Source organism: Aotus nancymaae, unplaced genomic scaffold (genome assembly GCF_030222135.1).
Source record: "Aotus nancymaae isolate 86718 unplaced genomic scaffold, 86718_ANA_hifiasm-v0.15.2.pri h1tg000124l, whole genome shotgun sequence".
Classification (NCBI taxonomy): Eukaryota; Metazoa; Chordata; class Mammalia; order Primates; family Aotidae; genus Aotus; species Aotus nancymaae.
The window spans coordinates 2,321,812-2,345,129 of NW_026988539.1; the positions used below are offsets into that span (position 1 = coordinate 2,321,812).

The following is a 23,318-nucleotide window of genomic DNA, read 5'->3' on the forward strand; positions in this document are numbered from 1 at the left end:
CCTGTATCACAGCCATGGTGACCCACGGGTCCCTGTGTTCACCTGTATCACAGCCATGGTGACCCACGGGTCTCTGTGTTCACCTGTATCACGGCCATGGTGACCCACGGGTCTCTGTGTTCACCTGTATCACGGCCATGGTGACCCACGGGTCTCTGTGTTCACCTGTATCACGGCCATGGTGACCCACGGGTCTCTGTGTTCACCTGTATCACGGCCATGGTGACCCACGGGTCTCTGTGTTCACCTGTATCACGGCCATGGTGACCCACGGGTCTCTGCAGTCACCTGTATCACAGCCATGGTGACCCACGGGTCCCTGTGTTCACCTGTATCACGGCCATGGTGACCCACGGGTCTCTGTGTTCACCTGTATCACGGCCATGGTGACCCACGGGTCTCTGTGTTCACCTGTATCACAGCCATGGTGACCCACGGGTCTCTGTGTTCACCTGTATCACGGCCATGGTGACCCACGGGTCTCTGTGTTCACCTGTATCACGGCCATGGTGACCCACGGGTGTCTGCAGTCACCTGTATCACGGCCATGGTGACCCACGGGTCTCTGTGTTCACCTGTATCACGGCCATGGTGACCCACGGGTCTCTGTGTTCACCTGTATCACGGCCATGGTGACCCACGGGTCTCTGCAGTCACCTGTATCACGGCCATGGTGACCCACGGGTCCCTGCGTTCACCTGTATCACGGCCATGGTGACCCACGGGTCTCTGCGTTCACCTGTATCACGGCCATGGTGACCCACGGGTCTCTGCGTTCACCTGTATCACGGCCATGGTGACCCACGGGTCCCTGCGTTCACCTGTATCACGGCCATGGTGACCCACGGGTCTCTGCGTTCACCTGTATCACGGCCATGGTGACCCACGGGTCTCTGCGTTCACCTGTATCACGGCCATGGTGACCCACGGGTCTCTGCGTTCACCTGTATCACGCCCATGGTGACCCACGGGTCCCTGTGTTCACCTGTATCACGGCCATGGTGACCCACGGGTCTCTGTGTTCACCTGTATCACGGCCATGGTGACCCACGGGTCTCTGTCTTCACCTGTATCACGGCCATGGTGACCCACGGGTCTCTGTGTTCACCTGTATCACGGCCATGGTGACCCACGGGTCTCTGTGTTCACCTGTATCACGGCCATGGTGACCCACGGGTCTCTGTGTTCACCTGTATCACGGCCATGGTGACCCACGAGTCTCTGCAGTCACCTGTATCACGGCCATGGTGACCCACGGGTCTCTGTGTTCACCTGTATCACGGCCATTGTGACCCACGGGTCCCTGTGTTCACCTGTATCACGGCCATGGTGACCCACGGGTCTCTGTGTTCACCTGTATCACAGCCATGGTGACCCACGGGTCTCTGTGTTCACCTGTATCACGGCCATTGTGACCCACGGGTCTCTGTGTTCACCTGTATCACGGCCATGGTGACCCACGGGTCTCTGTGTTCACCTGTATCACGGCCATGGTGACCCACGGGTCCCTGTGTTCACCTGTATCACGGCCATGGTGACCCACGTGTCTCTGCAGTCACCTGTATCACGGCCATGGTGATCCACGGGTCCCTGTGTTCACCTGTATCACGGCCATGGTGACCCACGGGTCCCTGTGTTCACCTGTATCACGGCCATGGTGACCCACGGGTCTCTGTGTTCACCTGTATCACGGCCATGGTGACCCACGGGTCCCTGTGTTCACCTGTATCACAGCCATGGTGACCCACGGGCCTGTGTCACGGCCATGGTGACCCACGGGTCTCTGCAGTCACCTGTATCAGGGCCATGGTGACCCACGGGTCTCTGTGTTCACCTGTATCATGGCCATGGTGTCCCACGGGTCTCTGCAGTCACATGTGATGGGCCTGGGTGGTGGTGTACGGATCTCTCTGTTCTCTTATTTTCTGTCTGTGTGCTACTGTTTGAATAATTTCTTTTTTGTTGTTGTTTTTGAAATGGAGTCTCTCTTTGTTGCCCAGGCTGGAGTTCAGTGGTGCGATCTCAGCTCACTGCAACCTCTGCCTGCTGGGCTCAAGAGATTCTCCTGCCTCAGCCTCCCCAGTAGCTGGGATTACAGGCGCCTGCCCCGACGCCCGGCTAATTTTTGTTGTATTTTTAGTAGCGTCGGGGTTTCATTGTGTTGACCAGGATGGTCTCGAACTCCTGACCTCATGATCCACCCTCTCGGCCTCCCAAAGTGCTGGGATTACAGGTGTGAGCCACCACGCCCGGCCTGTTGGAATCATTTCTGTCAACATGTCTTTGGCATTACCAGTCCTCTTTTCTGATATTCCAGATTGCTATTTAGTCTGTGTCACAAATTTTTTAATTGCCATATTGTACATTTTATTTTTAGTATTTGCTCTTGGGTGTTTTTAATTTTTCTGCGGAAATTCTCCATTTCCTCCCTTTTCCCCCCATCTTCTGCAATCTTTAACCTTTTAATATTGATTACTAATAATTGTCATTCTGTTGCTTTGCTTTTTTTTTTTTGTCTTTTTTTTTTTTTTTTTTTTTTGAGATGGTCTGATTCTGTTCCCCAGACTGGAGTGCAGTGGTTTGATCTCGGCTCACTGCAACCTCCACTTCCCAAGTTCGAGCGCTTCTCCTGCCTCAGCCTTCCGAGTAGCTGGGATTACAGGTGCCTGTACCATGCCTGGCTAATTTTTTGTATTTTTTTTTTTTTTTTTGAGACAGAGTTTTGCTCTTGTTACCCAGGCTGGAGTGCAATGGCGCGATCTTGGCTCACCGCAACCTCCGCCTCCTGGGTTCAGGCAATTCTCCTGCCTCAGCCTCCTGAGTAGCTGGGATTACAGGCATGCGCCACCATGCCCAGCTAATTTTTTTGTATTAGTAGAGACGGGGTTTCACCATGTTGACCAGGATGGTCTCGATCTCTTGACCTCGTGATCCACCCGCCTCGGCCTCCCAAAGTGCTGGGATTACAGGCTTGAGCCACCGCGCCCAGTCTAATTTTTTGTATTTTTAATAGAGATGGGGTTTCACCTTGTTGGCTGGGCTGGTCTCGAACTCCAGACCTCAGGTGATGCACCCACCTCAGCCTCCCAAAGTGTTGGGATTACAGGCGTGAGTGAGCCACGACACCGTGTCCTTTTTTTTTTTTTTTGAGATGGAGTCTTGCTCTGTTGCCCAGGCTGGAGTGCAGTGAGGTGATCTCAGCTCACTGCAACCCCTGTCTCCCGGGTTCAAGCAGTTCTCCTGCCTCAGCCTCCCGAGTAGTTGGGATTACAGGCGCCCACCACCGCGCCCGGCTAATTGCATTTTTAGTAGAGACTGGGTTTCTCCATGTTGGCCAGGCTGGTCTTGAACTCATGAGCTCAGGTAATCCAGCCACCTCAGCCTCCTAGAGTGCTGGGATTGCAGGCATAAGCCACCGCACCCAGTCCATTCTGTTTTTTACGCCAGTCGTTTGGCAGGGTTGATTTGGGTTAGACACATGTTCTGGGCTGCTCAGCATGCCTCTTCACTGGCTGCTGGTCATCAGATCATTTTCCCGTTATTGTCTGTACGAGAGTCTGAAATTGAGGTGCTGGTGGAAGTAATACTCTTCCCCACTGCTCCCCTGAGATAGAGTCTTGCTCTGTCACCCAGGCTGGAGTGCAGTGGCGCGATCTCGGCTCACTGCAACCTCCACTTCCTGGGCTCAAGTGATTTTCCTGCCTCAGCCTCCCAAGTAGCTGGGATTACAGGCACGTGCCACCACACTCGGATGATTTTTGAATTCTTAGTAGAAATGGGATTTCACCATGTTGGCCAGGCTGGTCTCAAACTCTTGACCTTGTGATCCGCCTGCCTTGTCCTCTCAAAGTGCTGGGATTACAGGTGTGAGCCACTGCGCCCGGCCCAGAAGTTATACTCTTAAGAGCCAGTTCAGGGGTGCCTGGACCTTTAGAAACAGGATTCAGGCGTCATGATCCACATGATGATATTTTGATGCTTCTCTTTCCCTGCTACCCAAACTGACCTTATTCTCAGGTGCAGTTCCCACTGTGGTGACTGAGGTGGCACCAGAAACCCCAGGCACACACCTGGCACCTGTGATTTCTGTGGGAAGCTTGATTCTTGGTCAATGGTTCCAATAAAACTCCTGGGTAAAACCGGTCTCTGGGTCTTGTGCCCACACCTGCATCAGGAGTGCGCGAACGCCGTTCCCTCTTAGGCTGAGGAATTTGAAACCAGGGGGTGGCAGCTGGGGAGCCTTAGCATTTTTTTTAGCTGGAGTAGAGATATGTTTCAGGGAGGTTTGATTTGGTTGGAATATCTAAGATAGGCTGGAGCCGGGAGATAGCATTGTTCACTTAGGGGATGTCGTGTGTTGACTAACAATGTTCCCGTTTGTGGTGTCTTGGGTCGATGTCATTGGTGAAGAATGTTCCTGTACATGGTGTCCTGCGTGGACGTTGCTGGTTGACTAAGCACGTTCCTGTTCGTGGTGTCCCACGTGGATGTCATTGGTTAAGAACATTCCCATTCATGGTGTCCCGCGTGGATGTCGCTGGTTGACTGAGCACGTTCCTGTTCGTGGTGTCCCGCGTGGATGTCATTGGTTAAGCACGTTCCTGTTCGTGGTGTCCCGCGTGGATGTCATTGGTTAAGCACGTTCCTGTTCATGGTGTCCTGCATGGACGTTGCTAGTTGACTAAGCATGTTCCCGTTCGTGGTGTCCCGCGTGGATGTCATTGGTTAAGAACGTTCCTGTTCGTGGTGTCCTGCGTGGATGTCATTGGTTAAGAACGTTCCTGTTCGTGGTGTCCTGCGTGGATGTCATTGGTTAAGAACGTTCCTGTTCATAGTGTCCCGCGTGGATGTCATTGGTTAAGAACGTTCCTGTTCGTGGTGTCCTGTGTGGACGTCACTGTTTGACTGAGCATGTTCCTGTTCGTGGTATCCCGCGTGGATGTCATTGGTTAAGAACGTTCCCGTTCGTGGTGTCCCGCGTGGATGTCATTGGTTAAGAACGTTCCCGTTCGTGGTGTCCCGCGTGGATGTCATTGGTTAAGAACGTTCCCGTTCGTGGTGTCCCGCGTGGATGTCATTGGTTAAGAACGTTCCTGTTCGTGGTGTCCTGTATGGACGTCACTGGTTGACTGAGCATGTTCCTGTTCGTGGTATCCCGCGTGGATGTCATTGGTTAAGAACGTTCCCGTTTGTGGTGTCCCGCGTGGATGTCATTGGTTAAGAACGTTCCCGTTTGTGGTGTCCCGCGTGGATGTCATTGGTTAAGAACGTTCCCGTTCGTGGTGTCCTGCGTGGATGTCGCTGGTTGACTAAGCATGTTCCCGTTCGTGGTGTCCCGCGTGGATGTCAATGGTTAACAACATTCCCGTTCATGGTGTCCCACGTGGATCTCATTGGTTAAGAACGTTCCCGTTCGTGGTGTCCCGCGTGGATGTCATTGGTTAAGAACGTTCCTGTTCGTGGTGTCCCGCGTGGATGTCAATGGTTAACAACATTCCCGTTCATGGTGTCCCACGTGGATCTCATTGGTTAAGAACGTTCCCGTTCGTGGTGTCCCGCGTGGATGTCATTGGTTAAGAACGTTCCTGTTCGTGGTGTCCTGTATGGACGTCACTGGTTGACTGAGCATGTTCCTGTTCGTGGTATCCCGCGTGGATGTCATTGGTTAAGAACGTTCCCGTTCGTGGTGTCCCGCGTGGATGTCATTGGTTAAGAACGTTCCCGTTTGTGGTGTCCCGCGTGGATGTCATTGGTTAAGAACGTTCCCGTTCGTGGTGTCCTGCGTGGATGTCGCTGGTTGACTAAGCATGTTCCCGTTCGTGGTGTCCCGCGTGGATGTCATTGGTTAAGAACGTTCCTGTTCGTGGTGTCCCGCGTGGATGTCAATGGTTAACAACATTCCCGTTCATGGTGTCCCACGTGGATCTCATTGGTTAAGAACGTTCCCGTTCGTGGTATCCCGCGTGGATGTCATTGGTTAAGAACGTTCCCGTTCGTGGTGTCCCCCGTGGATGTCATTGGTTAAGAACGTTCCCGTTCGTGGTGTCCCGCGTGGATGTCAATGGTTAACAACATTCCCGTTCATGGTGTCCCACGTGGATGTCATTGGTTAAGAACGTTCCTGTTCGTGGTGTCCCACGTGGATGTCGCTGGTTGACTAAGCATGTTCCCGTTCGTGGTGTCCCGCGTGGATGTCATTGGTTAAGAACGTTCCCGTTCGTGGTGTCCTGCGTGGATGTCATTGGTTAAGAACGTTCCTGTTCGTGGTGTCCTGCATGGATGTCATTGGTTAAGAATGTTCCCGTTCGTGGTGTCCTGCGTGGATGTCATTGGTTAAGAATGTTCCAGGCCGGGCGCGGTGGCTCACGCCTGTAATCCTAGCACTTTGGGAGGCTGAGGCGGGTGGATCACGAGGTCAAGAGATCGAGACCATCCTGGTCAACATGGTGAAATCACGTCTCTACTAAAAATACAAAAAATTAGCTGGGCACAGTGGCGCGTGCCTGTAATCCCAGCTACTCAGGAGGCTGAGGCAGGAGAATTGCCTGAACCCAGGAGGCAGAGGTTGTAGTGAGCTGAGATCACGCCATTGCACTCCAGCCTGGGTAACAAGAGCGAAACTCCATCTCAAAAAAAATAAAAATTAAAAAATGAAAAAAAAAAGAACGTTCCTGTTGGTGGTGTCCTGCGTGGACGTTGGTTGACTGAGCACGTTCCTGTTCGTGGTATCCTGCGTGGACGTTGCTGGTTGACTGAGCACGTTCCTGTTCGTGGTGTCCTGCGTGGATGTCGCTTGTTGAGTAAGAATGTTCCCGTTTGTGGCATCCTGTGTGGACATTGCTGGTTGACTGAGCACGTTCCCGTTCGTGGCGTCCTGTGTGGATGTCGGTTGACTAAGCACGTTCCCGTCCATGGTGGCTCATGTTTCTGCGGGTCACCAGATGTGCGTGAGGCAGGTAAAGGGTGGAGGGCATACTGTTTTGCCCCAGGAAGGCCCTGCCCCTGGCCGTCAGCAGCTGGGTTGATGTGCGGGACTCAGGCTGGGTCGGCGTGGTCACTGCTTGCATAGCGCAGCTTTGCCTCCGGGCTGGCCGTGGAGTGGTGGAATCATGCCCTTCCTGCAGCGCAGACCCAGGCAGGAGGATCTGAAGGACCTGCTCTGCCCTGGGGCTCTTCTGCATTCGCCCCACACCAGGCTCCTAGGACTAATCGGGCCTCCACCTACTTGGTCTCAGTAACCTCAGGAGAGCCCGTACCTCTCTAGAGCAAACTGATGGTTCTCAGCTGTTCGGCGGCCATAAGGAAAAGTTATTATTTGTTTGTGTTAGTTTATTGAATGCTTTCCTTTTACGGAAAGGTCGAGAATTTGTATTCATGAGATCAAGAGTTTGAGACCAGCCTGGCCAACATGGTGAAACCCGGTCTCTACTAAAGAATACCAAAATTAGCCGGGCATGGTGGCACGTGCCTGTAATCCCAGATGACAGGAAAATCCCAGAAATGAAGGTCTTTTGTGACCTCCTACCTGCTAATTATATATGGAAATCTGTTCTGGACAGAGTCAGTGGCCATGCCAGGAAGCAGGCCTTAGCCAGGGCATCCCTGGAGATCAGACCTCCTGAGACAGTTTCTGTGGGGGAGGGAATAGGGGAGGGAGAAAGTTGCCCAGAGCTGATGGTCCTGGCCTGGCCACTGTCCCCAGAGCCTCAGCCTCCCAGGCCCAGGCTGTGCTGAGGATGCCTGGCTCTGGAGTGGGACTGTCTGGGTCCCTACTGACCTGACACAGCTGTTCCTCTCGCCCTGGTGGGCCTTGTGGTTCCTGTGTAGGGTGGCCAGATAAAATACAGGATGTCCACTTAGATTCGAATTGCAGATAAACAAAGGTGTGGGCCGGGTGCGGTGGCTCACGCCTGTAATCCCAGCACTTTGGGAGGTCAAGGCAGGCAGATCACGAGTCAGGAGATCAAGACCATCCTGGCCACCATGGTGAAACCCCGTCTCTACTAAAAATACAAAAAAATTAGCCGGGCGTGGTGGTGCACGCCTGTAATCCCAGCTATCGGGACTGAGGCAGGAGAATTGCTTGAACCCGGGAGGCGGAGGTTGCGGTGAGCCGAGATCGCGCCCCTGCACTCCAGCCTGGGTGACAAGAGCGAAACTCCGGCTCAAAAAACAGAAAACAAACGTGCAAGTATATCCCGTGCAGTGTCTGGGACACAAACTGAAAACTGGTTTGTTGCTCTTCTGGGATTTGGATGTAACTGGGTGTCCCGTCCTTGTTTCACAGGCATCAGGACTCAGCGAGGGGGTCCTTGATGTTCTTTGCTCCGTCCGGCAGCCCCGTTCCTGGCCTTTCTCAGGAGGATGCTGAGACCCTGGCATGGGGCGCCTCCGTGTGTCCAGCAGAGGGCGCCCGTGCCCCCCGGAGGCAGCCCGGCCCCGCCCGCTGGTCCTCTGGCTTCAGGTCACGGAGGGAGGGGTGGGTGGTGGTCGCTGGGGGACAAATGTTTCCTCACCCGGAGCCAGGCCCCACGGCCTGTGCAGGGAGAGCCCAAAAGCAGGGCCCCTGCTGAGCAGCTGGGAAGTGAGCTGGGGGACTGCGGTGGTCACCAGAGGCATGGCGAGTCCTTGGAGCCCTGAGTCCTCTGGGTCTGGGTGCTCAGAAGCTTTGCAGACGATGTCAGGCTGCGTGCCTTCACCGGATCCTGGTTTGGGGGCAGCGGTAGAGGCTGCCCTGCATCAAGAAGCCTTCTGAACGCGGATTTCATTGTTTCGCAGCGGGAACCCTGCGGTCTCCCCACCCTCGTGCTGTACAAGAAGCAGGAAGGCCGGGCGCGGTGGCTCACACCTGTAATCCCATCACTTTGGGAGGCCGAGACGGGTGTATCACGAGGTCAAGAGATCGAGACCATCCTGGTCAACATGGTGAAACCCCGTCTCTACTAAAAATACAAAAATTAGCTGGGCACGGTGGCACGTGCCTGTAATCCCAGCTACTCAGGAGGCTGAGGCAGAATTGCCTGAACCCAGGAGGCGGAGGTTGTGGTGAGCCGAGATCGCGCCATTGCACTCCAGCCTGGGTAACAGAGTGGGACTCCATCTCAAACAAACAAACAAAACTCCGTTTAAAAAAAAAAAAAAAAAAAAAAGCAGCAGTCAGAAACCAACTCTCCCCTCGGCAACGCACCATTGCCCTCCACTGTTGCTCGGGTGTCATGCTGTGGCCCAGTTACTTTCTCGGGGAGCTCCCTGCTGCTGTCATATCCTCTGGGGGTGACGTCATCCCAGTATGCACGGCCTGAGCACCCACTGTGTGCCAGCTCGGGGGCAGAGACGCGGACGGTGAGCACGCGGGCACACCGAGATGGCACGCAGCGCTTACAGATGAGGCCGTGCGGTCGGGGGTGTCGGGTTCTGGCGGGGTTTCCTGCATGCAGGGCTGTTGCCGTGTGGTTTTCTTTGGTATGACCCAGTGCAAACTTCCTCACAGAGCACAGCAGACTCAGTGCTGAAGCCCGCGGGCTGCCCTGTCCCTGAGTGTCAGGTTACCCGATGCTGCATTAAGGGGCACCCCAGGGACTGCAAAGTCCTAGCGGGCTTCTAAATTCAGGGGTCCTGGATTCTGACCCTGAAGGCAGTGGTTTCCAACGCTTTTTCGTCTTGACCCTGGGAAGAAGTACCTTTGACATCTTGACCCAGCAGACAGGCGATACCCGCGCACTCCGTATTGTTTAATGATGCTTCCTGGTGTTTGTCCCTGGGTCAAGCGTTTCACCAACTGTTTAATCTCTACAAGCCCAGGTGGTAGCTACTGTCTTGTCCCCTTTACGCAGACAGAGAGACTGAGGGATCCACCCAGTCCGCCTTCCCTGCCCACCGCCTGCAGGTCAGACCCACCGACGGGTACCTGCTTGGTACCCCATGCGGGAAACCTGGCAGACGACTCCCATTTCGGCCTTGGGCGAGGTACTTCACCTGTCAAGTCACAGAGAAGCACAGAAAGTGAGGGCAGGTGCAGCGGCTGGCTGCACTGAGGTGGCACCTACTGTGTGCCAGGCCCCCTTCTGTCCCCTTCACAGGTGTCTCAGTCTCCGGAGCGTCCATTTGGAAGCAGACCTGGAGCCATCCAGGGTGAGATGTGGCACCGCCTGCGGAGATGAGCTTGCTTGCCTGTGGGTGGCGGCCGGGCCCCCAGGGGCGGTCGTGTCTCTAGGGGACCCAGCGTGGGGCCGTGGACCGCCACCCACTTCCAGCTCTGCCAGCTGCAGGTGAAGGAGGAAGGCGCAGAGGCCTGGCCTCCTGGCCAGCTCTGTCCCTGCTGGGAGGTGCCCTGGCTTCAGGCTCTTCCTGTAAGGGAGGACCAGGCAGCTGGGAAAGCTCTGACAGGAAGTTCCTTGAAGTGTGCTGGATGCAGTCAGCAAATGCAGGAGGCGACCCCAATCCTGACCCTAATCCTAATTCCTGCTTCCACAAGCAGATTTTAATCCTTGCCCTGCCCAGGGATTTTAAGGGCTGACCCAAATCCTGACCCAAGGGGAAGGATAGAAGGGGGAACAGCCTCCAGCCTCACCCACCCTCTGTCCTCCCAGGTTTACCTCCTCCCCTCTCCTGGGCGTCTCCCTCCTGGCTTGGCCCAATCCCACAGCCCCCACCGTTTTCCCCCCTCCCACCGTGGCAAGCCCCTCCAAGTGACCTCTCCCTGGCCCCTCGGCACACAGTAGGTGCTCAATAAAGAACCCTGCCTTTCCTGGGCTCCAGTGTGATGCTGCACCCTCTACATCGTAGCAGAAAGTGCGTGTGGGCTGTGAAGACTACACGGACAGCAGCGGTCGCTCATCTGCAGACAGGCTGAAGTGTGGGGCAAAGTGCAGCGGGGACGCTGAAGCTGTCATTTATGTCGCAATTATTTAAGCGGCAGCCCAGCCCAGCCCAGCCCCACCGGGAGCGCAGCAGGGGAACTCGAAGCCACAGGGCAGCCTGCACCTCTTCCTCCCACCCGGCACCGCAGTGGCCTCTGCTGTCTCCCAGGACCCCCTGCCCCGGTGCAGGTGTCTGGCCATCCAGGAAGCAGGGTTGAGGAGCTCCCGGCTCAAGTCCACTTGCTGAGACGAACCCTGTTTTGGTGTTGCTGGGGCAGGGCGCTGATGCTGGTGCTGAAGGTTCAGGGTGGCGGTGGACCCAGGGGCCCAGCCCGGCCACGTCCCATTAAGTGACCGGGAGTGGCAGAGGTCAAGGCTGGACTCGGGAGGGCTGGGTTCGACACTCCTGACGCCTCCCGGCAGGTCCCGGCTGAAAGGACCCAGTGTGGGCCCCTTGGGCTTCCGTTTCCTGGCTTGGGCGCCCTCAGCCCCCAGGCACCCTCAGCTCAGGGCTCCCCAGGACCTGGCGGGGGCACAGACCCCGGAGCCATTTCATGGGTTCCCACCTCCCCGTGCCCCCGTGCTCTTCCATGAAATGGGATTGCAAGTGTGCTGGCAGGAACGGCTCCTGGGCACGGGGTACGCCGGGGACACCCAACACCGTCTGCAAGGTGGGTGCGTAGGAACCTGAGCTGCTGACATGCGGGGGGTCGAAGCGTGCGCCAGATTTTGTATTAGGAGAAAAGACACACCCTGTCATGAGGCCACGGGCCCCTTCTGTTCTCGGAGGTTTTTTTTTTTTTTTTAATTATTTTTTTTTTGGGACAGATTCTTGCTCCGTTGCTCAGGCTGGAGTGCAATGGCGCGATCTCGGCTCAGTGCAACCTCCGCCTCCCGGGTTCAAGCGATCCTCCTGCCTCAGCCTCCCGAGTAGCTGGGACCACAGGCGCGCGCCGCCACGCCCCGCTAATTTTAGTATTTTTAGCACAGACGGGGTTTCACCGTGTTGGCCAGGCTGGTCTCGAACTACTGACCACAGGTGACCGGCCCGTCTCGGCCTCCAGAAATGCTGGGATGACACCTGGGAGCCACCGCGCCCGGCCTTTCTGAGGTCTCAAGGTGCGCAGCGCGGGTGCCACTTCCTGGGAGGAAAGTGGGGGGACCCGTCCTGCGGAGCCGGAGCGCACCCTCCCCGCGGCCCCGCGGTCCTGCCGTTCGCCGCCTTCCTTCTCCACGCGGGGACCCTCGAGCCCGGCACCACCGCGCGCAGCTGGGAAACGCGCACAGCCCGGGTCAGGGGCCCGGACTTCAGGCGGACGGTCCCGCGGGGCCCACACGCTCGCCCCACCCGCTCCTCCCGGGGCCGCCGCTCCCCTCCCCACCTCTCCTCTCCCACTCTCCGACCCCTCCCCGCCCCGCCCCGCCCTCTCCGTCCCTCCCGTCTCCCCTCTGCTCCTCCCCCCTCCCTCCCCCCTCCCTCCCCCCTCCCTCCCCCCTCCCTCCCCTCCGCGCGGGGCGGGCTCCGCGGCCACACGTGACCCGCGGCCGGGCTGGGACGCGCAGGGAGCGGCGTCGGGGGCCGCGGGCATGCAGCGGAGGTGGGTGTTCGTGCTGCTCGACGTGCTGTGCTTGCTGGTCGGTAAGAGCCGCGGGGCCCCGGGTGCGGGGACCCTCCCGGGACGGACACGGCCCCGTCCCTCCGCGGACCCCGGAGGCCGCACCTCCCTCCACGCGCCGCGCGCACCTGCCGGGCCTCGGGGTCCCCGCGTCTCGGGCCCGGGGACTGGGGGGTGTCGGGGCGCCCGGGGCTCCGGGGCCGCCTCCCCGCCCGGCAGCAGGAAGTGGCCGTGCAGGGGCCGCGCGCACCTCCCTCCCTCCCGCCGCGCCCGGCCTGGGCGGTGATTCACGCGGCCGCGGATCTCCCGGGACGTCCGCGCCTCCGCCCCCGGGTGCTCGCGGAGGGGCTGACCCGGCCCTGGCGCCCGGCGCGTCGCTGGGATTCGAACCCCTGCGCCTCGGGCGGGGGAGACACGGAGAGAAAAGCTGGGCCCCAGGCTTCGGGCCTCGGGAGACCCAAACCTGTCCTGCGGGTTTTCGGGCCAGATGGGGGAAGCGGCGCCCCGAGGCCCCCCCAGGGTCCCGGGAACAAAGGCCGAGTGTTTGCTCTGTGGCTGAAGGGACAATGGCCCCGCGGTTCTGTCACCGCGGGGGCGGGGGCGCGCTCCTCCCCAGCGCGTTTCCTGGTTCCCTGGCATCCGATGGCGGAGGCCAAGCCCTCTGACCTCCGAAGTAGCCCCTCGTTAGGTGGGCCGGGGGGCAGCACGAAGTCCCCGGGGGTGTCTGCCAGCCCTGGGTGCCGTGCCCTGAGTGCCAGCCCTGGGTGCCGTGCCCTGAGTGTCTGCCGGCCCTGGGTGCCGTGCCCTGAGTGCCAGCCCTGGGTGCCATGCCCTGAGTGTCTGCCGGCCCTGGGTGCCGTGCCCTGAGTGCCAGCCCTGGGTGCCGTGCCCTGAGTGTCTGCCGGCCCTGGGTGCCGTGCCCTGAGCAGCTGTGGTGCCAGTTATTTAAACGTGTGTGTGGCGCTTTCTGGATGCCAGGCGCTCCGAAACGCTTCCCTTACAACGGCCTGTGAGGGCGGTGCAGCCCCGCGGAGTCGCCTGCTGGAGGCCACAGAGCCGGGAGGTGCCGCGGGGTGGGGGTGGGGGTGGGGGTGGCTGCTGTGTGCCAGGGGCGGCGGCCAGGCCGAGGGCGCCTCCGTTCTGGAAGCTCCGGCCCGTCACAGTGCGGTCCACCGGGAAGGCTCCCGGGGGTCCAATGAGAAGGTGCCTGTTCCGGGGACCCCGGGGAGCACTTTCCAGGCAGAGGGAAGCCCGGGGCCGGTTGTCATGGGGGTGTCTGAGTCTCTAGCTGGAGTCACTGGGGCAGGGAGGTCGGAAACGGAGGCCAACCAGTGTGAGCCTGCACCTGCTGAGAGCCGCGGGGAGGGGCTGGGGTCCGTTGTCAGCGTCCTGTGACCCTGACCTTCCACCGCGCGGCGATGGCAGGAGCCTCCTCCTTGGCCCCTGCGCCCCAGCAGAAGCCGGGCTGTCACATCGCAGCCGTCTCTGCCCCAGTGCCCGCCTCTCCTGCCCTGTGAGGCAGACCCCTGCTGTCTTCACTGCGTTATTTCCCCGGACTCAGCCTAGGACCCTTGCAGCTGGCGTGCAGGGAGCAGTGTGAGGCTCCCCGCCCCTCCTCAGACTCTCAGAGTGCAGAAGAGCCACACTCTTCTGTCCCTGCTGGGCCAAAGGACGCCCTGCCTTCGTTTCTCTCCGGGGTAGACACCCCGCGCTTTTGCTGTGCACCTGCCGCATGGAACGGGGAGCTGCCCCCGCCCCTGCCCTCCGTAGCTGACTCCGGCTTCCCCGGCCACCCTCGGCTCAGCAGGGCCCCGGGAGTCCCCGTGCCATGTGACACCTTGTAAGTGTGGAATTCAGGAGAATGTGCCTTTGATCCCTGAGTCACCGGGTGGCTGGCATGTGCCCTGGCATGAGGGTGAGTGAAGGGCAGGGGCGACCATGAAGGCACCTCCGCTGCGCCCCTGCTTTGGCCCTTTCCTGACTTCTCTGGCCAGCTCTTAGGTTGAAATAAGTCCTGCCTGTTTTAACAGATGTTTATTAAACATCTGCCCTGGCCAGGCTCTGAGCAGCCTCCAGGGTCTCTGTCCTGAACACGATAGGTCCCTCCTGGTGCTGGCGGGTGGAGGCAGGGAGATTAAGTCCAGTGTCCCACAGGTGACTGCATAATTCCACATGGGACAAGAGGGAGAAAGAGCAGACCTTCCCTTTTATTTTTATTTATTTATTTATTTTCTTTTTGTAAATTGAGACACAGTCTCGCTCTGTCGCCAGGCTGGAGTGCAGTGGCGCGATCCTGGCTCACTGCAACTTCCATTTTCCGGGTTCAAGCAATTCTGCCTCAGCCTCCCGAGTAGCTGGGATTACAGGCAGGCACCACCATGCCCGGCTAAACAGACTTTTCCTTTTATGAGACGGACGCCTGTGTGGACAGCCAGGAGGGGAGATGACACTGAGCGGAATGAGAGTCACTTTGGTGCCCGGCACATTGTCTCACACCTGTAATCTCAGCACTTTGGGAGGCTGAGGCTGGGGGGTCGCTCCAGCCCGGGAGTTTGTGACCGGCCTGGTCAACGTGAGACCCCTGTCTCTACTTTTAAAAATAAAAATGGCCGGGCGCGGTGGCTCAAGCCTATAATCCCAGCACTTTGGGAGGCCGAGGCCGGTGGATCACAAGGTCAAGAGATCGAGACCATCCTGGTCAACACGGTGAAACCCCGTCTCTACTAAAAATACAAAAATTAGCCGGGCACGGTGGCGCGTGCCTGTAATCCCAGCTACTCAGGAGGCTGAGGCAGGAGAATTGCCTGAACCCAGGAGGCGGAGGTTGCGGTGAGCCGAGATCGTGCCATTGCACTCCAGCCTGGGTAACAAGAGCGAAACTCCGTCTCAAAATAAATAAATAAATAAAATAAAATAAAAATAAGATATTTTGGGCAGAGAGAAGTGCCTGTGCAAAGGCCGTGAGGTGAGTGTTTGCCGGGTTTGTTCGAGGAGCAGAGGGGAGGGTGTGAGGGGGAGAGGGCCTGGGGAGTTCGTGCTCATCTGAGGGCGATGGGAAAGGGGTGTCGCTTGGGCCTCCCACGTGCTGTGAGAAAAGCTCTTTCCTGCTGTCGCTGGGAGCAGCGGTGCGAGGCCTCGAGGCCAGGCAGGTGTGGGCGCCCCGCGGCCCAGCTGCTTGGAGAACCTCGCAGCTCCCGGGCTCTTCTCCCCCTCCAGCCGCCCTGCCCTTCGCCGTCCTGTCGCTGCTGAACACCCCTTATAAGCGAGGATTTTACTGCGGGGATGACTCCATCCGGTACCCCTACCGTCCGGACACCATCACCCATGGGCTCATGGCTGGCGTCACCATCACGGCCACCGTCATCCTTGTAAGGCGGGAGGGGTTCAGAGGGACAGGGCAGGGGGGCGGGATGGGGTTCAGCCTTACCCTGGGTTCCTGATGGGGGTGGCCTGGAGGTCTGTGGGGGGCTGGGGGACACAGCCTTGCCCCGAGTGGTACTTGTGAGTCATAGGAACCCCCTTTCGTTTTTTGAGACGGAGTTTCGCTCTTGTTGCCCAGGCTGGAGTGCAATGACAGGATCTCCGCTCACTGCAACCTCCGCCTCCTGGGTTCAAGTGCTTCTCCTGCCTCAGTCTCCCCAGTAGCTGGGACAAAGGCATGCGCCACCACACCCGGCTGATTTTGTATTTTTAGTAGAGACGGGTTTCACCACGTTGGTCAGGCTGGTCTTGAACTCCTGACCTCCAGCGATCCACCCACCTCAGACTCCCAAAGTGCTGGGATTACAGGCCTGAGCCACCGAGCCCGGCTAGGGCCCCATTTAGAGTCCCCAGCTCTGCAGCAGCCTTGGGGAGGCCCGTGGGGAGGACTGAGGCCCAGTGAGGGCCCATGGGCTGACCGGGATCCCGCCGGTCACCGCGGCTGCCCCACGTGCAGGTCTCGGCGGGAGAAGCCTACCTGGTGCACACGGACCGGCTCTATTCCCGCTCTGACTTCAACAACTACGTGGCAGCCGTGTACAAGGTGCTGGGGACCTTCCTCTTCGGGGCGGCCGTGAGCCAGTCTCTGACGGACCTGGCCAAGTACACGATCGGCCGCCTGCGCCCCAACTTCCTGGCCGTCTGTGACCCCGAGTGGAGCCAGGTCAACTGCTCGGTCTACGTGCAGCTGGAGAGGGTGTGCAGGGGAAACGCTGCTGACGTCACCGAGGCCAGGTGGGTGTGGACGAGCAGCCTTCGCTCTGGGGGACAATGGGAGCTGCAGAAGCCACATGGTGAGGAGCCAGCAGGCAGGTGGTCAGGCAGGAGCGAGGCCTCAGGGCTCCAGGCGCCCCGCAGACAGCAGGAGGCCGGGGGTGCCTGCTCTGTCTCCCCGAGTCTCAGCCCTGCCCTCTTCTGCGCTGTCTTCTTACCGTCCCTACTGATAGGTCCTTAAACGTTTCAAGTCATCGCTGTCCTTTTTAAAAAATCAAAATATTTACTGACAAGCCTGGGGTAATGTCAGACCAAAAAAAAAAAAAAATCAAAATTGTGTAAGATAAAAGTCATCGTTTCTTCCATTTTAATGTGTACAGTTCATTTTTAGTACATTCACAATGCTGCACAGCCATCTCCTCTACCTCATTCCAGAATATTTTCATCATCAGAAGGAAACCCCGCAGCATGGGTAACATGGCAAAACCCCATCTCTACAACAAATCAAAAAGTTAGGCCGGGCTCGGCGGCTCACACCTGTAATCCCCGCACTTTGGGAGGCTGAGGCGGGTGGATCGCCTGAGGTCAGGAGTTCGAGACCAGCCCGGCCAACATGGTGAAAACGCATCTCTACTTAAAATACAAAAATTAGCCGGGTGTGGTGGTGCATGCATGTAATCCCAGATGCTCAGGCCGAGGCAGAGAATCGGTTGAACCTGGGAGGCAGAGACCGCAGTGAGCCAAGATGGTGCCATTGCACTCCAGTCTGAGTGACAGAGTGAGACTCTGACTAAAAAAAAAAAAAAAAAAAAATTTGGCCATACGTGGTGGTTCACACTTGTAATCCCAGCGCTTTGGGAAGCCGAGGTGGGCGGATCACTTGAGGCCAGGAGTTTGAGACCAACCTGATCAACATGGAGAAATCCCATCTCTACTAAAAATACAAAAATTAGCCCGGCCTGGTGACGGATGCCTGTAATCCCAGCTACTCAGGAGGCCGAGGCGGGAGAATCGCTTGAACCCGGGAGGCGGAGGTCACAGTGCGCTGACTGTGCTCCAGCCCGGGAGACACGAGACTCTGTCTCAAAAAACAATTGTTTTTGTTTCACTCAAAGGTATAGGAAAAAAATAAATAAAAAGAAAAAGGAGGATAAGTAAATAGAATAAAAACAAAATTGTTTTTGTATGTTTTCACTGATTGAACACAGTGCGTGCACGTTGTAACGTTCTGACCGTTCTTGCTCCGTGTATTTTGGGGTTCCGTGGTTTAGGACATTTACCTCTATAACTGCTGTGTCTTTTTGATAGATTGACCCTTTCGTCATCACAGAATGACACACAGGAGTTTCGTGTCAGCAGTGTCCGTCTTGATGTCCATTTTGTCTGATATTAACACGGCCATTCGGGCTCTCTCTCCGTTACCGTGTGCATGGAATATTTTTTTTCCAATCTTGTAGTTTCCACCTGTTTCTGTCTCTGACTCTAAAGTCAGTCTCTTATACCTGCATAAAATCGGGCCATGTGTTTTCTGTATTGTCCAGTCTCTGATTTTTTCGAGACAGAGGCTCAGTTTGTCGCCCAGGCTGGAGTACGGTGCTCTCAGCTCACCGCAGCCTTGGACTCCCGGCCAAGCCATCTTCCCGCCTCAGCCTCCCGAGTGGCCAGGACTGGCAGCCGCCTTCAGTGACTGTTTATTTATGTTTTTTGTAGAAACAGCGTTTTGCCATGTTGCCCAGGCTGGTCTTGAACTCCTCAGCTCAAGTGATCCACCCTCTGTGGCCTCCCAAACTGCTGGGATTACAGGTGTGTGCCACCACGCCCAGCCCGATCTCTGACTTTTTATTTTTATTTTTTCCAGCATATGCTGATCTTTTTATTGAATTAAGGCATTTAACGAATCTCTGACTGTCAGTTGGAGTGTCTAACCTATTTATGGTCAGCGTAATTACTGATAAGGAAGGACTCTGTCATTTTGTTTACGGTTGCCTGGGTTATGTCTCCCTTTTTCAATTCCTCGTTGCTGTCTTTTTTTATTTTTTATTTTTTGCCTTTAATTTTTTTTTTCTTTTAGTGATGAGGGTCTTGCTATCTTGCCCAGGACTTGAACTCCTGGGCTCAAACCATCTCTGCCTTCCAAGTAGCTGGGACTACAGGCATACATCACCACATCTGGCTGGTTTTTACATGTTTTTTTTTTTTTTTTAGAAATAGGGTCTCACCATGTTGCCTAGGCTGGTCTAGAATGCCTGGGCTCAAGCAATCCTTCCGCCTCGGCCTCCCAAAGTGCTGGGATTACAGGCATGAGCCCCCAAGCCCATTCAGGCTAAATAATCTTTTTCTCTCTTTTTTTTGAGACAGAGTCTGGCTCTGTTGCCCAGCAACCTCCACTTCCTGGGTTCAAGCAATTCTCCTGTCTCAGCCTCCCCAGTAGCTGGAATTACAGGTGTGTACCACCACACCTGGCTAATTTTGTATTTTCATTTTTATTATTTTTGTTTATTTTATATTTTCAGACAGACTCTCACTCTGTCCCTCGGGCTGGAGTGCAGTGTACAGCGCCATGATCTCAGCTCAGTGCAGCCTCTGCCTCCTGGGTTCAAGTGATTCTCCTGCCTCAGCCTCCCGAGTAGCTGGGACTATGGGCATGTACCCCACATCCTGCTAATTTTTTGTATTTTTAGTAGAGATGGGGTTTCATCATGTTGGCCAGGCTGGTCTCAAACTCCTGATCTCAGATGACCCACCCACCTTAGCCTCCCAAAGTGCTGGGATTACAGATTAAGCCACTGTGCCTGGCCAGGCTGAATAATCTTAACTGACCTATTTTCTTTGTTTTTTTTGAGACGGAGTCTCACTCCGTCACCCAGGCTGGAGTGCAGTGGTGTGATCTTTGCTCACTGCGACGTCCGCCTCCTGGGTTTAAACACTTCTCCTGCTTTAGTTTTCTGAGTGCTGGGATCACAGGCATGCGCCACCACACCTGGACAAGCTTTGTACTTTTAGTAGAGACAGGGTTTCGCCCTGTTGGCCAGGCTGGTCTCGATCTCCTGACCTTGTGATCCGCCTGCCTCAGCCTCCCAAAGTGCAGGAATTACAGGCGTGAGCCACCGCACCCCGCCTCAACTGGATTATATTAATCAACTGTTCCTCTGGTTCCTGCAAGCTTTTGATTAGTTTCAAAAAGGTTGATTGTGACTTTTTTGCCAGTTTCTTCTTACTTCCTATTTTCTGCGTTTCATTCACGTCCTTCACGGAATCTCGAATTTATATAAAAAGAAATCTTCCCTCAGTTCCAAAGATGGGAGAAAATCCTGAAAAGAAACGCAGTGAAAACGAAACGGGTGTCGCCCGCTTTGCTGGACACCACCGTCCGCCCTGGGTGTTGGGTGCGGGCCTCAGGGTCTTCACGGGTGAGGCATCTCATGCCACAGCCCCGGTTGGAGACTCTGATTCCATCATCAGATAGCTGGAAGGGACAGAGGGAGCAGCCTCTGCCCCCGGGATCTGGTGGCACGTAACGTCGGCAGCTCCCGTGTGGAACCCTCCCTTCTGCGGGGGGCGCGGGGGCGAGGGGAGGTTGGGAGATGCGGGTGAGCCACCCGCTCTCACCTGCTGCCTCCCCTCCTCAGGTTGTCCTTCTACTCGGGACACGCCTCCTTCGGGATGTACTGCATGGTGTTCCTGGCGGTGAGTCCGTTTCTCCGGGGCTCGCTCGTCAGGTCGCTCCCTTCCCTGGACCTTGGTTTTTCCAGCTGTAAAATGGGTGGGTCGTGGTGGTGACGGGGGTGGCTAACTGACTTGTTTGTGAAAACAGGAGGCCCTGGGCTGGCCGGTTTTGTGCCGCTGGCCTCGGAGCTGCCACCCGTGCAGTGGGCGTGGGGGTGCCTGGCAGGGCACGGGCTGAGGCGTCCTCTCCCGTCCCAGCTCTACGTGCAGGCGCGGCTCTGCTGGAAGTGGGCACGGCTGCTGCGGCCCACGGTCCAGTTCTTCCTGGTGGCCTTTGCCCTCTATGTGGGCTACACCCGCGTGTCTGACCACAAACACCACTGGAGCGACGTCCTTGCTGGCCTCCTGCAGGGGGCAGTGGTGGCCGGCCTCACTGTGAGCCTCTGACCCTGACTCACCCTGTGCTGTCCAGAGACCACTCCCTGCCCAACCCTGGTCCTGCCCTGCACATTCCTGCCCCACGGAGTCCTCCCCTGGGACCCCTTCCTCCAACCCTGGGCCTTCCCTGGGATCCCTCCTTCTCTGGGACCCTTCCTTCCCCCGTTTCTCCCCTGGGACCCCTACCCCAAACTCCAGTCCTTCCCTGGACCCCTCCTTCCCCACCAGATCCTCCCCTGGGACCCCTTCCCCCAACCTCAGTCCTTCCCTGGACCCCTCCCTTCTCCCCATTTCTCCCTGGGACCCTTTTCCTCAACCCCAGTCCATCCCTGGGACCCCTCCCTTCCCCCCGACATCCTACCCTGGGACCCCTTTTCCTCAACCCCAGTCCTTCCCTGGACCCCTCCTTCCCCTATTCCTCCTCTGGGACCCCTTCCCCCAACCCCAGTCCTTCCCTGGACCCCTCCTTCCCCTATTCCTCCTCTGGGACCCCTTCCCCCAACCCCAGTCCATCCCTGGGACCCCTCCCTTCCCCCCGACATCCTACCCTGGGACCCCTTTTCCTCAACCCCAGTCCTTCCCTGGACCCCTCCTTCCCCTATTCCTCCTCTGGGACCCCTTCCCCCAACCCCAGTCCATCCCTGGGACCCCTCCCTTCCCCCCCGACATCCTACCCTGGGACCCCTTGTCCCAACCCCAGTCCATCCCTGGGACCCCTCTTTCCCCTATTCCTCCTCTGGGACCCCTTCCCCCAACCCCAGTCCATCCCTGGGACCCCTCCCTTCCCCCCGACATCCTACCCTGGGACCCCTTTTCCTCAACCCCAGTCCTTCCCTGGACCCCTCCTTCCCCTATTCCTCCTCTGGGACCCCTTCCCCCAACCCCAGTCCATCCCTGGGACCCCTCCCTTCCCCCCGACATCCTACCCTGGGACCCCTTGTCCCAACCCCAGTCCATCCCTGGGACCCCTCTTTCCCCTATTCCTCCTCTGGGACCCCTTCCCCCAACCCCAGTCCTTCCCTGGACCCCTCCCTTCCCCCCCGACATCCTACCCTGGGACCCCTTGTCCCAACCCCAGTCCATCCCTGGGACCCCTCTTTCCCCTATTCCTCCTCTGGGACCCCTTCCCCCAACCCCAGTCCTTCCCTGGACCCCTCCCTTCCCCCCGACATCCTACCCTGGGACCCCTTTTCCTCAACCCCAGTCCATCCCTGGGACCCCTCCTTCCCCTATTCCTCCTCTGGGACCCCTTCCCCCAACCCCAGTCCTTCCCTGGACCCCTCCCTTCCCCCCCGACATCCTACCCTGGGACCCCTTGTCCCAACCCCAGTCCATCCCTGGGACCCCTCCTTCCCCTATTCCTCCTCTGGGACCCCTTCCCTCAACCCCAGTCCTTTCTGGGGGCCCCTCCCTTGCCCCCATTCCTCCCCTGGTACACCATCCTCCAACCTCAGTCTATCCCTGGGACCCCTCCTTCCCCCCAGTGCTTCCCTGGGATGCCGCCTCCTCTCAACTCCAGTCCATCCCTGGGAACCCTCCTCCCCCGATTTCTCCCCTGGGACCCCTCTCCCCAAACGCAGTCTTTCCCTGGACACCCTCTTCCCCCACTTCCTTCCCTGGGTCTCCTGCCTGCACACTGCAGTCCTTCCCTGGGCCCGGCAGCGCCCCAGTGCTCTCCACGGGTCCCCCACTAAGAGGGCTCTCTTCCCCCCACAGGCTCTCTTCCTCTCATTGCTCCCACCTGGGACCCTGTTCCTCCCCCTCCTGCTCATGCCCATCTCCCTGGTGCCTGCCCAGCCCCTGCCCAGTCTCACCTTCCTCCAACTCTGCCAGGTCCGCTACATCTCAGACTTCTTCAAAGCCCGACCCCCACAGCACTGCCCGAAGGAGGAGGAGCTGGAACGGAAGCCCAGCCTGTCACTGACAGTGACCCTGGGCGAGGCTGACCACAACCACTATGGGTACACGCACTCGTCCTCCTGAGGCTGGACCCGCCCAGGCAGGGAGTGGCTGAGAGTCCAGCTGAGGCCGGGCCCCCAGGTGGTCCCTCTGGCCCCGGGTAGGCACGGAGGGCTCCGGACGGGCTCCTGGAACCCTGGGCTACCGGGAGCAGTGAGCAGGCTCTGCTGCCCCCTGCCCTGCACCGGACCAGGGGTGTGGGGATGCCTAGGTAGCCCTGAGCATTGGGAGGGGGACCCGTTCCCGTAGCTCCCCGATATCCCCTTTCTTTTATGGAGTTAAGGAAGGGACTGGAAGATCAGATAGTTGCTGTTTTGTAAAATGTAATGTACGTGTGGTTTTTAGTAAAACAGGGCGTTGGTTTGACGAGTGGTGTCAGTGCCTCTGTCCTTACGGCCGTTCTGGGACGGGGCGCCTCCCGTCAGAGGGCTCCGTGGCGCTCACCCGCTGTGATGGTGGGGGGCAGCAGCCAGGCCCGCCCCTTGCGTTTCTCCCTGCACGGCGCTGGGGTCAAGGCTCAGATGGGTCAGCGTACCCCTCCCCTCTGCTCATGCTCACCCCCGTGCACCTGGGGCCACGCTTCTGA

General features: G+C 57.8%; 1 protein-coding gene across 3 annotated transcripts; it reads left to right on the top strand.

Moving 5' to 3' along the window:
- The first annotated feature begins 10,733 nt into the window (after positions 1-10,733).
- On the top strand, positions 10,734-23,098 carry PLPP2 (phospholipid phosphatase 2). Of its 3 annotated transcripts, none has more exons than XM_012441217.2 (6): positions 10,734-11,530; positions 15,692-15,843; positions 16,413-16,690; positions 20,299-20,356; positions 20,594-20,770; positions 22,607-23,098. In XM_012441217.2, exons 1-6 carry the CDS (start codon positions 11,455-11,457, stop codon positions 22,754-22,756), a joined length of 891 nt encoding a protein of 296 aa, XP_012296640.2. In that variant the 5' UTR covers positions 10,734-11,454; the 3' UTR covers positions 22,757-23,098. The 3 variants fall into 3 exon arrangements, with proteins under 3 accessions (XP_012296640.2, XP_064227308.1, XP_012296641.2); XM_064371238.1 differs by lacking the exon at positions 10,734-11,530 and adding an exon at positions 12,394-12,498; XM_012441218.3 differs by lacking the exon at positions 10,734-11,530 and adding an exon at positions 13,575-15,440.
- The last annotated feature ends 220 nt before the right edge of the window (positions 23,099-23,318 follow it).

Excerpts from the sequence above, each read along its gene's own strand:
- PLPP2 (XM_012441217.2), top strand. The coding sequence starts at position 11,455 with ATGGGATTGCAAGTGTGCTGGCAGGAACGGCTCCTGGGCACGGGGTAC. Across the intron at positions 11,531-15,691 it reads CACCCAACACCGTCTGCAAG|CCGCCCTGCCCTTCGCCGTC; the intron begins GTGGGTGCGTAG and ends CTCCCCCTCCAG. Across the intron at positions 20,357-20,593 it reads ACTGCATGGTGTTCCTGGCG|CTCTACGTGCAGGCGCGGCT; the intron begins GTGAGTCCGTTT and ends CTCCCGTCCCAG.